The sequence below is a fragment of the Chenopodium album genome, chromosome 6, assembly GCF_948465745.1.
Source record: "Chenopodium album chromosome 6, dcCheAlbu1.1, whole genome shotgun sequence".
Lineage (NCBI taxonomy): Eukaryota > Viridiplantae > Streptophyta > Magnoliopsida > Caryophyllales > Amaranthaceae > Chenopodium > Chenopodium album.
Genome location: NC_137839.1, coordinates 17,877,982 through 17,891,945, shown reverse-complemented (window position 1 = coordinate 17,891,945; position 13,964 = coordinate 17,877,982). Strand labels below are relative to the sequence as shown.

At 40.5% G+C, this 13,964-nt stretch overlaps 1 protein-coding gene across 1 annotated transcript; it reads left to right on the top strand.

Annotated features, from left to right (window-relative positions):
- The first annotated feature begins 209 nt into the window (after window positions 1-209).
- Window positions 210-3,975, top strand: LOC145635932 (putative protein phosphatase 2C 63). The gene is made up of 4 exons (XM_081687317.1): window positions 210-790; window positions 1,156-1,529; window positions 2,740-2,976; window positions 3,500-3,975. The coding sequence occupies exons 1-4, from the start codon at window positions 538-540 to the stop codon at window positions 3,743-3,745; spliced, it is 1,110 nt and encodes a 369-aa protein (XP_081543443.1). The 5' UTR covers window positions 210-537; the 3' UTR covers window positions 3,746-3,975.
- Window positions 3,976-13,964: the final 9,989 nt, after the last annotated feature.

Here is a 13,964-nt window from a genome sequence, read left to right as displayed (position 1 = left end):
ATAAAAAATGACGTCTACATAATAATCAAATCAAACGTGCAAAAAAAAAAAAAAAAAAAAAACCAACTAATAACAAGCCCGTACATTGTACGGGCCAAAAGACTAGTTAAAATTCAAAAAGCTTCTAATTTTCTAAAACAAAGTCAAAGCAAAGAAAAAGGAAAAAAAATAACGTTCCCTTAATTTCCTCACTTTTACTTCACGCGTAGAGTAGAAGTATCATGAGTCAGTCTTCTTCCTTTTCTCTCACGCGTCTTCATAACACGATTTTTCCTTCCCAATTTCACACCTTTCCCCCAATTTCTTCTCAATCTCCTCAATTTTTCAATCCCAATTCACTCTTACAATCCTAAATTTCAATTATAAAATCATCTAATTTGTAAATCTTTATGGGTTTTAACCAAACCCCATCAAAATTTTAGGAACCCCGATTTTCGATTCATTCTCACAATTCAAACTTTCTATCAATCAAAACCATAATTTCTGCGATTTTTTCTGGGTTTTCGCCAAATTTCATCAAAATCTGAGATACCCAGAATGTTGAGAAGTTGTATGAAGCCATTGGAGAGGTGTTTAGGAAGGAGAAGCGATGGATTATTGTGGCATATGGATCTGAAACCTCATGCTTATGGAGATTATTCAATAGCTGTAGTTCAAGCTAATTCATCTCTTGAAGATCAAAGTCAGGTTTATAGTTCTCCTTCTGCTACTTATGTGGGTGTTTATGATGGTCATGGTGGTCCTGAAGCTTCTCGTTTTGTCAATTCCCATCTTTTTTCTTTCCTCCATAGTAAGTTTTATGATTTGATTATAACATCCTTTTGTTAGTTTTCTTGATTTTTGTTTGATTTTGATTTTAATTGTGTTTTATGATTGATTTGTGATATTGGGTTTTGTATAGATTAAACCAATTTGGTCTGAGTCTAGGTTGGTTCTTGTTTAGATATTGAATTTTGGTTCATCTTGTTAATTGGATTTTGTTGGTTATTGACTTAGGCAGATGAAAAGTTATGGGGTTTTGTAATTTTGGTGAATTATTTAATTTGGTGGTTCATATGCTGTGTTTCTGTTTCATATTCTTGTAATTGTGTTGGATTCTTTGGTCTCTCTTAATAATAGGTTTTACGAGCTGACAAGTTTATGTGATTATCTCAGAATTTTCTTCCGAGCATGGAGGGTTATCAGTTGAAGTGATTAAGAAGGCTTTTAGTGCAACAGAGGATGAATTCTTGCGTTTAGTAAAGCGCAATTTATCAGTGCAGCCAAATATTGCTTCTGTGGGATCATGTTGCCTACTGGGTGCAGTAGTCAATAATGAATTGTTTGTTGCCAATCTTGGTGACTCGAGAGCAGTGCTGGGTCGAAAAGTGTCTGTTAGGAAAAGGGAAGTGGTTGTGGCTGAGAGGTTATCAACTGATCATAATGTGTCAGAAGTGGAGGTTAGAAGGGAGGTTGAGGCACTTCATCCTGATGACTCTCATATCGTTGTATACAGTCGTGGAGTTTGGAGGATCAAGGGGATTATACAAGTAATCATCTATTCATTGCTTTCTAATCTTATGGCCGTTTGGGTGTTTTGTGCATTTTTTAGATGTGAGTGGACTACATGCTATTTAGTCTGCTTTTACTTATTTATGCTACCTTTGTCCTTAATTTAGTTCAAAATAATCCTTTCTTGAGGTTCTCTTGAAGACATATGGAAGCATACATCTCACCTCCCAAGACTTGGCTTCTGCAGGAGCCTCTAAGGGTGGTGGTTGTGTGGTTTTCTTTCAAACAGAACAGTGAGGATTGATGGGTGCATGTGATATTGAGCCTTTCAACAATTGTCTTCATTTCTCCTGGTATGCTGTATATTACAGGTTTGCAATAGGGTGTTGTGTGCCTTTGTTTGATGTGGACGGCTATTTGGAAGCTGCATTACGCCTTATGCAGGAGAATAGTTTATTAATTGCTACTTGCAAAGTATATGCTTGTTTGTGTGTTTCATTTTCTTTTGCAACCGTAATAGCATGCCTTAAATGGTTAACACTCATTTGTGTGTATGAATTTGTTTTGCAACCTTAATAGTGTATTTTTAAAATCATTTTATCTTAAATGTTCACATTTTATGATAATGGTGGTTGTTCTGACCTCAGTATCCTTTCTGCTTGAAGGCTTTTATGTTTGAGAATTTGCTTTGTTTTAAAAAAACTTGCCTAAGATAGTTTCAAAATAGAATGTATGCTTTGCAACTTGAACCAAAAATGCTTGAAAAGTGAATTTGCTAAATGAATGCGTGTTTTTCTACCGTTGTATATTAGAACATTTGTGTGACTGTGTAAGTTGTCCTTTTTCTTTATGCGACTAATAAAATACAGTTTATGCATCCAATGGAAAATTGGCCTTGCAAGTTGCAAATTTCCTCTCTTTTGCATCAGAGATATTTACTAAAGAGTACAGTAGTGTATACCGTGTATTATTATTTTGGTAGGTGCTTTGCCAATGCTATTACCTCTTTTAGATACAGAGTATTTAACTATGTCCTTTTGATAAGGCTGTTTTTCAAATCTTTATGTGCAAAGCATAAATATTTATGGAGATGAGAACAATAAACGAAAAGCAGTAGTTGTTCAGCAACAATTAAGAACTATAAGTAGTCTTCATATATTCCTTGCTGTTTGTTATGCTTACTTTAAGTTTCTATCTGAGAAAAGGCATCTGATGAAGATGCTGTTATGATCAACTTATCTTTTTCAGGTATCAAGATCCATTGGAGATGTGTACCTTAAAAAACCAGATTTCAGTAGAGACCCTATATATCAGCAGTTTGTCTACCCCATTTCCTTAAAACGTCCAGCAATGACAGCTGAACCATCGGTAATTCAAAGAAAGCTTGAGCCAGAAGACTTGTTTCTAATCTTTGCATCAGATGGTCTTTGGGAACAATTGTCTGATCAAACTGTGGTGGAAATGGTTTCCAAGAATTCTAGAACGGTGAGTTTAAATAGTTTCTTTTTTTAGTTGCTTTATAAACCATGTTCTCAAGTCTTACTGTTGTATAAACCATAGAGTAGCGATCATCCTTATTCCGAGGTTATTTTTTTGGAGGGGGGTTGTAGAGAAATGAAACTACTGTAAAAATAGTAGCCCTCTTGGTAAGACTGGCCTTGATGATCTAGGGGTTACATTTACATGATATCAGATGACTTTACCGAGTGATTTTTACACACTAACGTATCATTAGAAGAGTCTGGGATAAGTTCTATAATTAAAAATAAAAATAAATAAAAATAAAAACAATGTAGTAAATCAACCGTTGTACTGCTTTCTTGCTTATATTTAAATATATGAGATAAGGAAAGTAGAATGTTATACCAGCATAATGGTAACTCCTTGTATGTTACAATAATGAAATGAGACATCATTTTTGTTGTGGAGAAACTGTAATTTGTTTGTGTTAAACTTCAGTAAAATTTCTGCAGACAATTGAACCTAATGTTGGTTGTTTATGTTGTAGGGAATTGCCAAAAGACTAGTGACAGCTGCCCTACAAGAAGCTGCAAGGAAGAGAGAGCTTAGATATAGCGATATTAAAAATATTGAGAAAGGCATAAGGCGTCATTTCCATGATGATATATCCGTAGTAGTAATGTATCTCGATCATAACAAGCATAATGGCGACGTTGTTAGACTCAAGCAGTCTGCTGTTAGCTGCACCAATGCCCCTGCTGACATATATTCCTTCAATGCAGAGTCAACATAAAAGGGTGTGCAGGTATGACATTTTGAGAGTAGTAGTCATAAAGGCCAATTTTATGCCAAAGATTGGCTGGCTGGCTAGCTGGGTCTGGTAGAAAGTTGTTGATGATTGATATATTAAGATACCTAGCAAGGATGTTTTGGTAAGTGGAAGGAAATATAAAACAGACACAATAATGTTGTAGATATTTAGGTTACAGAGATCTGATCAGTAATATTGTTTTCTTTTTCTTTGGGCATTATTATGATGAACTCCTCCTATACGAAAGTATACATCTAGTTGATTTACTCTTTAACATTTAACTCTTAACGGAAAACTACTGTCTTTTCTCTGTCTCTCTTACCCTTGATTTGGAATGTTACCAAAATAGCCATCGAACAATGCAAAAACTTTTGCATGCCCCCGGTTTACAATAATTTTATTGTACATCGACATTTTGTGCATGTGAACAGTAATATTTTCATTAAAGTGACCCTTTTTTGTTATATAAGTGACCCTTTTTTAACAAAAGTAACTCATATTTTAAGAAAAGTGACATTTTTTTTACAAAAGTGACCCTTTTTTTCACAAAAGTGACCCCTTTTTTTCACAAAAGTGACTCATATTTTCATAAAAATAACTTTTTTTTTCACAAAATTGACCCTTTTTTGTTATAAAAGGGACCCTTTTTTAACAAAAGTAACTCATATTTTTAGAAAAGTGACTTTTTTTTTTACAAAAGTGACCCTTTTTTTCACAAAAGTAACCCCTTTTTTTCACAAAAGTAACCCCTTTTTTTCACAAACTTAACCCCTTTTTTTCACAAAAGTGACTCATATTTTCACAAAAGTAACTTTTTTTTTTCACAAAAGTGACCAATATCTTCACATAAAATTTCCATAAATCTCATTAGTTTTTTGTTTTTTTTCAAAAATAACCTAAATTCTCACAAAAGTGACCCAACCTACACTGAGATCAACATCATCTAACTATAACTCCAAATTTTTACTCTTCTTCTTCACCATTGCAGAAATTAGTAGTAAATAAGCACTACAAAAGAGTAGAAGAACAAAATTAAAAAAACCTAAAAATCGAATCAAATCCACTAAAAACTAATAAAAATGCACAAAAAATTAAGTAACAAACCTGAAATTAGCAAGAAACAAGTTCGCAAGTGAAAAAGAAGTTAGAAAATCAGATCAAAGCACTAAAAATTGAAGCAAAACAGATCAAATCACAAAATATTGAAGAAAATCAAGTCAAAATGGAAGAGTGAGAAAATTGAGGAAGAGAGAGAAAGTAAATTATGAGGAAGAGAGAGAAAAAAGAAGAAGAGAGAAGAAATGAAATGTGTGACGTATGAATGAAATTGGTAACAAAGTTCTTTTCTATTTGTTGCCGCCATCCGCCGTTCACAATTTAATGTAAACCGGATTTTTTAAAACATTTGTGCGAACAATGAATATCAAGTGCTAACTTGTTTGACGCTGAATCCTATTCATAACAAAAGCTAACTTAAGTCCAATTAATTTCTTCAAGTCTTTTCTTAATTTCCCTAATCACTGGATGGCAATATCATGACTTACTCTTAACCCTTCTAATGATTATGATGAAAGTATTGTGAAATTTGCCTGATATGCTGATAAAGCTAGGTTCTTCAAGGATGACAGCGATCATTTGCTGAAGAAGGATGCGTATGATGTTGCTGGAGGTTAATATGAAAAGGGTTTAGTAATTAACGAGAAAATCCAAGTTAATATCTGATAGAAACAAGGAGTGTTTAAATCAGGATACGTCCGTCTTTTCACTTCTAAAAGTAAGGGCAATTTGGGCAACAAATATTAGATGGATTTTCTCTGTTACACCGACGTTAAGAGGACAAAGTTAACTATGGTTAACTCCTCTCACCTGCCCAATTTATTTCTTGCAACGTGTTCCAATTCATGGTTTCTTCTTCAAACTTAAAAGCAAGCTCATGAGAGTAAATTAAATTTCCCCAGCAACATCAATTTGGATTCCCAATACCCCTAATTTAGTTATTCAAGAGCTTTATTGAAAAATAGAATTCTGTTGGGCCTGGAAATGAAGAAGCTCACAAGCTCCATCAATGGTGAATACCAATAGGAGGGGGGAAATCAAACCAGCAAACGAAAACACCTTCCCTTTAGGGTTAATCATTCCCTTAATTTCTATATTTTTACTTAGGGTTTTCGTTAGATTCGGCGGCAAAGCCGCCAAAAATGGTGTTAAGGTTTGGTATCCGCCATTAATGGAGCTCGAAGAAGAAGATGAAGGTGTTTGGGATAGTCAAATTAAATCGCATCAAGCAGTAACAGAGTAGCTTCAATGGAGAAGCGAAGAACAGCTTCCATGGATAAACAAGAAATTCAATGAAGAAACTGAACAGGAGCTTTAATGGAAGAGCTAGGATGATGCATCTACCCTTTAGGGTTAACAATGTCCCTTATTTCTCCATTATTTATTAGGGTTTTCTTTTAATTTGGCGGCGGAGCCGCCGCAAATACAGTGGTGAAATTGGTGGTTCAAGAGAGGAAAATTTTACAGCTTTAAGAGCACTTGCAATAGAGAAAATTTTCTCCTCTAGAATTTTTTTTCCCCCAAAAAAAGTATCCCACCAACAAAATTTCTCAAAAAAAATCTAGAAAAAATGAGATTTTTTTCTTTTGGAGAAAATTTTCTCAACTTGATTGTTGCTGACTTTTGGTGGGGTATGGCGCAGGTTTTTGTGTTTTTTTCTTTTTTTTTTTTTATTAATTTTGTGTGGGGCCCACCATAAAGTTAACATTAATTAATATTTCAACGGTAAAAATACAATGTTGTGGTGAGTTTAATTGTCAGCCATTGATCTTCTTACACGTGTCATTTTTTGGAAGAGCTTTGTTCTAACAGTAAATATATTACCGTTTTAGTGTAAAACGGCTATTTTGTATACAGTAAATTATTTTTTAAAAAAAACTAAAATTACCAACGGAAAAAAAACTTGATCTATAAATAGACATCCATTTTTCAATATTTTGATACTATGAAAATATCGTTTTTTTACTCTTTAAATTTCATAATTGTATCATTCAAGTGTGTAATTTTTTTTCCCCTAAATTTTTTTGATATTTTGTTCCCTTTTTTAAAAGTAAAAATGGATCCTAGTAATCCCAATCGTTCACAAAATCTGAACGACTTTGATCCTTCATCACTTATGAATCATCCACAATTTTCTCAGTTTTTTCAAATGTTTGGAGGTAATTTTCCAAATTTTCCTAATTTTCCACCACAACAACCACCTCCAGAAGAAACAACTCCACCAACTCACCAAAATTACAACCAGTCTCCACAAATCTATCAAGGAAGTAATAGTCAATTCATTAGTGATGAAGAAGAAATCGTTCCAGAGACACCACAGTATCCGCCAGAGCGAAATAAGCCAATTCCAGTTGCAACAAACACCCGTGACTGGTCTGTTAAAGAGGAAGAAGCTCTAATTGAGGCTTACTTCAACAATTGCACAGACGCAATTATTGGCAAAGATAGAAAATTTGCTGACCTTTGGAGAGATATACATCGAGAATATGATGCGGCTCATCTATCTCGACCACATGAAATTCCAGAGCGGAACAAGAACATGTTGGAGACTCATTGGAGGAGGATGGCTGCTGACCTACTCATTTGGGCAAGTGTTATGGAAGAAGCTGGTAAAATAACGGGAAGTGGGTACAATGATAGTGATGTGGTAAAAAATGCCCATGAATTGTTTCGAAGGTCCTGTCAAAATCCGCCAAGGAATTTTAAATTTCAATTTGCGTGGGGAAAGGTGAATGAATATCCAAAGTGGAGAAAGTTCATGAGGTGGGGTCTGAATAAGGAAGAAAGAAAGAAAGTTGATGCTGAACACAAAGCGGAAAAAGAACTTGAAGAGAGCAGCGATAGTGGTAAAAGAACTAGAGACGATGCTACTAGTTGCTTTGTATCTGGAGGTATGAGTCGCCCTGAAGGTGTTAAGAAAGCCAAGGCCAAAAGAAAAGGCAAAGGGTTAGCATCAGAAGATTTGACTGTTGTTGGTGAACAGATGAAAGTTTACAATGATAAACGTGATGTTGAGGTAAGCCTTAAACAAAAGAAACTTGATTTTGATATACAAAAGGAAATGAGGAAGCAAAGACAACTAGAGTTGGAGGAGAAAAATCTCCAAATGCAACAAGAGAAGATGGAGGCAGATAAACTGAATCGAAAATTCGATACATTGCAAGTCTTGTTGTCTAAGACATCGCTTAATGAAATGGAAGAGAAGTTTAAGCAGAAATTACTCCAGGAACTGTACGGGTAAAAATGACCACTTAGTATTTTGGCTTGGCATTGTATTGTCTTGTTTCTGACATTAATTATGTAGTTTTAATTATGACATTGTGTAGTCTTATCCATTGCATTGTGTAGTCTTGTTTCTGACATTATGTAGTCTTATCTAGCTATGTCATTGTTGTTTTGGGGGTTTTTGTCCCTCGGGAGAGTTACAACACGAAGACTGATCCGGGATGAGCTGTACCTGCAAAACAAACGGAGACACCTGACGGGTGGTGCTCCGCCTCCAACGATCAAGTTAGTAACTTGAAAAGGAATAAAGAGTACGGAAATTTAGGTGGGTATCTGCTCGGATTCCAAGCTCAGGTGTTTCTCTGATGTAAGAGAATGCAGGTGTATTAAATGATCCAACGTCCCCCTGAAATGAGGGACATCTCCCTATTTATAGGGTCATTGGGAATTGCCCCTGATTAGTTCACTAAACCCTAATCATTTGGTGGGCTGCGCCGTTTTCCGGCGTTCTCGGGATTTGGGCCTGAAGGCCGCCTTTTCCCCTTTATTTCTGGAATGACACGTGTCAAGCAGGGATTGGTCCATTTTGGACCAATCTGAGGCTGACACGTGTCACCCTCTGATTGGGCCACGTGGCAGGGTAAAAATACCCTAAACATTTGCCCCTCACAGATGTGACGTGGCATGCCACGTGGCATCTGTGACACATGTCACGCTTCGATAGGTGGTAATTTTACCGTTACAGAGTAACCGTTCACCTTCTAGGTAAATTACGGAAATGTCCCTGTATTTACCCTCTACATATAGCTGTTTTACCCTCATTATTTTGTACATTTTACCAAAATTTTCTAGAGAGAAAAAACTTTGAGAGCAGAAGTCATCCGTTTGAGTCAGGCGCAAGCAAGAAACTTTGTTCTTCCGCAACCCAGCCGGACCCGCCTTCCTTTAGATACCAAATCCAAAGGTACCGTCTCTGTCTCTCTCAGCTCTTTTCTTTTTTCACCGCTTGTACATATTTCTTGCGATAAATGGATGCATCACCAACACACACGGCACAGCCTAGGTTAGAGTCCAGCCGGTCACCAGGGACGGATGAGTCTAGGACTGGGAGTGCCGGCTCGGGGTGTTGGGACCACCCTTTGCCATGGATTCCGACCAGTTATGTGTCTGTGCAGGACACCATGGCTCGGACAATGCAGACGGCCAATGATCCAAATTACAGAAGCGAAGGCTCAGGCAGCCGAACGCCTGAGGGAGAAACGTCTGGTCAGGGAGACCAGACGGCTCTGGAGAGATCCCCTCCGCGCGCCCCTTCAACCCCTGCTGACTCTTTCTTGGACGAGTGTGATCAAGGCGGCGATGATGCCGCCTCTGCCCCCATGGACCAAAGTGAGAGGGAGTCGGAGAGTGACAGCTCCGCCTCTACCTCCGAGAGCAGCGATGACTTGCCCCCTCTTCCGGATAGCGAGGAGGAAGAAAGGAAAAAATGGAGTGAGAAGGACGATCCCTTCAGCATCCACGTCTCCTCCAAAGACCGGATCCAAATGGGGGAAAACTTAGAGAGCTTTAAGAAAATGCACCCGCTTGGAGACGGGTATAAGATCCGGGTGCCGCCTGAGCTGGGCACCATCGCTTGGGGGGATGATTAAGAGAACGCCAACAACTATTTTGGCTGTTATGAGGCGGCGTTCAAAGCCGGCCTTCGCTTCCCCCTTCACCAGGCGGTGAAGGCAATTTTGAGAGGCTACGGCTTGGGGCTCTGGCAACTTACCCCCAACTCCTGGACCAACATTCTGGGGTATGTTGCCGCTTGCGAATTCCAAGGGCTCAACCCCGGCTGGGAGGCTTTTGCAAGCATGCATTACCTCAGCAGGAGCCTAGGCGGCTGGAGAGTGTGGTATACTCTAACCACGCAGCCGCAATATATGATGACCTTGGACAAGGTCTCCAAGTTTGATGGCTGGAAGCACAGGTTCTACCTGATGTCAGCCCCAACCAGACGGGAGAATTATGAATTCCGTCTGTACAATAAGAAGCCTGACTTGTTGGGCAGGAAGTGCGCTCTTCCCCGGATCCCAGAGGAAGACTTTGACAAAATAATTGAGGCAGACTTTTTCGGCCTCACAGACGCAACTCTGTCAACCGGGGAAACAATAAAAGTTCCTAAGAACTGGATTCCCAAGAGCGCCTGGTTCAGGGATGAATGCTTCTTAGCCGCCTGCGGGCTAGGGCACATGTTTAATAAACGTATGCACCTGAGTTCATACCGTTTGTAGTATTTTTCTATCGGTATTTATTTATGATTTTGACCAATCTCTTTCTTTTTGCAGAAGAAGCATTGAACATGCTGCAGACGGAGAAAACTCCCAAGCGGTCTTCTGCGGCCATCCGCAAAGAACTTGCGGAGAAAGCTGCGGCCGAGGTCAGGGCCAAGGTATTGAGCGCCTGTCCCTTTCTTAAGTTTATTTTATAGACTGTCTTGCCCGGATACTAACCTTTACTTGTTTATTTTCACAGGGGGGAGAAGTTGGGAAATCGTTTGAGAAGAATCTCAAACGGGCTAGAGAGGAGGCCCCAGCCGTTCTCAATAAAATAAAAAAGTCCGCCTCTGCGTCAACTCCTGGCTCCTCAGCCGGGGCTAGGACGATGCGGATAGCGGGGCGACTCGAGAAGGTAGGCGGCAGCGTGTGCCTTGATCTTGGCAACCCCTCAGCAGCCGCGGGGTTCACCACGCCCGCAAGCGTCTCCCGCTTGGTCGGCTCTGAAGGTAAGAACCCTTTTGAATCCCCGCTTGAGCTGGGGTGGCCTTTACGGGTGAAATCCCACTCCCAACAGACGTCATCCTCAGACGGTCGGCAACAAATAGGTGCTGCCTTAGTTTCGCACTCATCACCTATTGATTGTGGTGCAGATCAAACTCAATCTCCCCGCTGGCTAGACGTCCAGAAGCATGCCAAGGCCATGCTGGAGGCCGTCCGGAAGAGGGATAAGGACGAAATCCCTGGGATAGAGACGTTCAACCTTGAACGCATTCTATCCCTTCTGGCTGAGGTAGGAAACTTGTCAATTCAATGTTATTATTTCCAAGTGTTTTACCCCGCCTGTAATTCTTATACCGCCTGCTTTTTGCAGGCCATGCTGCGGGTGGACGGGCTCAAACGTCCTTATTCCCGCAAACGGGAAGAGGTAAAAAGGGCCAAGAAGTCTGCCATAGACGCTGATAATATTGCTTTGCATTCAACTATCGTAAATGAACTTGAAACTAAAGCAATAATTATGACACAGGCGTCCAAAGTCCAAAAGCTTGAGCTAGATCTGAAGGCGGCCGACCAGCGGGCTGCTGATGCTGAGACGGCCAAGAAGGGGGCGGAGGAGGCCCAGAAAAAGGCAGACGAGAGCGCCAAGCAGGCTGATGAGGCGCTCAAGAAGGCCCAGGCGGACCTTGGCAAACTTAAGTCCAAGGTTGAGAGGCTAGAGAAGGACGCTGCGCAGGCTCAGAAGAACTTTGCAGCAACCCTGGAGGCGGAGCAAAATCGCCTGGTTGCTGAGAGTGACGCTGACAACGACGCCCGTATGAAGATTGCCTGGGCTGCCTTGTACCCAGACACAGATTACCGCGTCTGGGCACTGGCGCACAGCTACGCCGAGTACGTGGTGTACTTGCGGGAGCAAGGCGAGCCAGAGCCTGCCTCCTTTGAAGCTTGGCTCAGCAACAATGAGCCGTCCGCGCCTGAGCTTCCTGGTCCTGGCGAAGCGCAGGAAATTCCCTCAGACAATGAGAAGGGAGAGGACCCGGAGGCTCCGTCTGCAGCCCAGAAGTGACCCTTCAGCGGCAGTATGCCAATCTTTGCTTTTTTAATTTTTATTCAGCGGCTATATGCCAAAACTTGCTTTTTCCGGCCTGCGTGCCGAGTATTTGTGTTTTTACCGGCTATGGAGCCGGGTTAATTAACAATTTCTTTCTCCCGGACGGGGTCCGGTTAACATTCGATCCATTACAACCGTTTGGTTGGATGGACTTTTATGAATTGCACCGACTAAGTCGGTTTTTATCATTTAGCATTTGAATTTTTTCGCCTAACTTATCAAAAGCATGCGGCGATTTCTTGCCTAACTAATCAGTAGTCCGGCTGTCTTTGCCCCTGGACGGCTGTGTGATTGGTTTCAATTGGAGCTGGTTGATTGACTTGGAAACGTCTGATGCTGCAAATAGCATGATATGTTTGTAAGTCAATCAATCACAGTAGTGATTGCCCCAAACCAAGTGCACAGCTGTACACCAACAGGCGTTTCAGTCACTACCCAGACGGCTTATGCCCGTCTTGGTAGAGACTTCATAGCCATTGAACTCTTGCCCCAATTGGGGTGAGGTGCAATTTTTAAATAAATGACCTAAGTGAGAACTTCAGCCGGTTACCGACTGATGCCTATGGGCATCCGGTATTTAGGAAATTCGTTCTTCATAGGTTATTTTAGTCAGACGGCTATGAGTTGACCAATTTGGTCGTTTAATTTTTGCCGTCTGCATGGATACGTAGAACCGACAGATAATCTGTTCTCTGCGACGATTGCACCCGGAGGGGTGTCGCCGGACGCCTTTGTCCATGTTGGGACAGGCGATTTTATAAAAATAGCAACCATCCGGCCATTTTAGCCTCTGGTCCTTTTTGAGACCGGTTGTGTAGCCACTAAACGTTTTTGTGCTTAGTTTCTTAATCAGTGTTGAATTTACACTAAGTATCGAACTTAGTTTTTTAAGCATACGAGTCTATCTGGGTAATATCCAGACGGACAGACAAATATTTGATCATACTAAGTATCAAACCTAGTTAGATAAATGGAGAATCCGTCTGAGTATTACCCAGGCGGATAGTATCATACTAAGTATCAAACTTAGTTAGATAAATGGAGAATCCGTCTGAGTATTACCCAGGCGGATAGTCAAGCAATTGAATAAACTAAATCAAACTTAAATAAACAAGAGATCCGAGTATTACCCAGGCGGACTAACAAATGAAATCTTCACTAAGTATCGAACTTAGTTAGGTGAGGAATCCGCCTGGATATTACCCGGATGGATAATCAAACGATAATTTTGCAAACAAAGTCTGAATCTTCATTAACTGACACTGTTTACAAAAAGTTTACATTCTCAGAAGTAGTACTTTTTTAGATTGTCTACATTCCAAGTTCTAGGCAGGCGCCTGCCGTTTGGAGTTTCCAGGCGGTAGGTGCCGTCCCTTACTTCTTCATAGATCCGGTAGGGGCCTTCCCAATTTGGGGTTAGCTTTCCCAACTCATTGGCCCTACCGGTTGCCTCCATTTTTCGTAACACTAAGTCGTCAACTTTCAAGGGACGCTTGTGTACTTTTTTGTTGTAGGCTCTCGTCATTCTCAGACGGTAAATCTCATGACGCAAGGCGGCATTGCCCCTGCGTTCTGGGAGTGAATCCAATGCCAGGCGCATTGCTTCCCAGTTTGCCTCCTCATCATATAGCATGACTCTGAGAGTCGGCTCGTAATGTCCGATGGGCAAGACGGCTTCAGCACCGTAAACCATGAGAAATGGGGTTTCACCGGTTGCCCCTTTCGTTGTTGTCCGGATGGCCCACAGGACATGAATTAATTCTTCTGCCCATAAGCCACCAGCTCTTTCTATTTTCTTTTTAATGCCGTCTGAGATGAGTTTGTTGAAAGCTTCAACTTGGCCGTTTGCTTGGGGCCGGCCAACAGATGCGAAATAGCTTGAGATCCCCTGATCTCCCAACCAAGTTTTTAGCTGAGTCGTCTCAAACTGAGGACCATTATCAAAAACCATAGACATGGGTACCCCGTACCGGGTGATAATGTTCTTCCAGATGAAGGAAATTACGTCTGAGGTCTTGATGTTTTTAACCGCCTCAGCCTCAACCCACTTGGT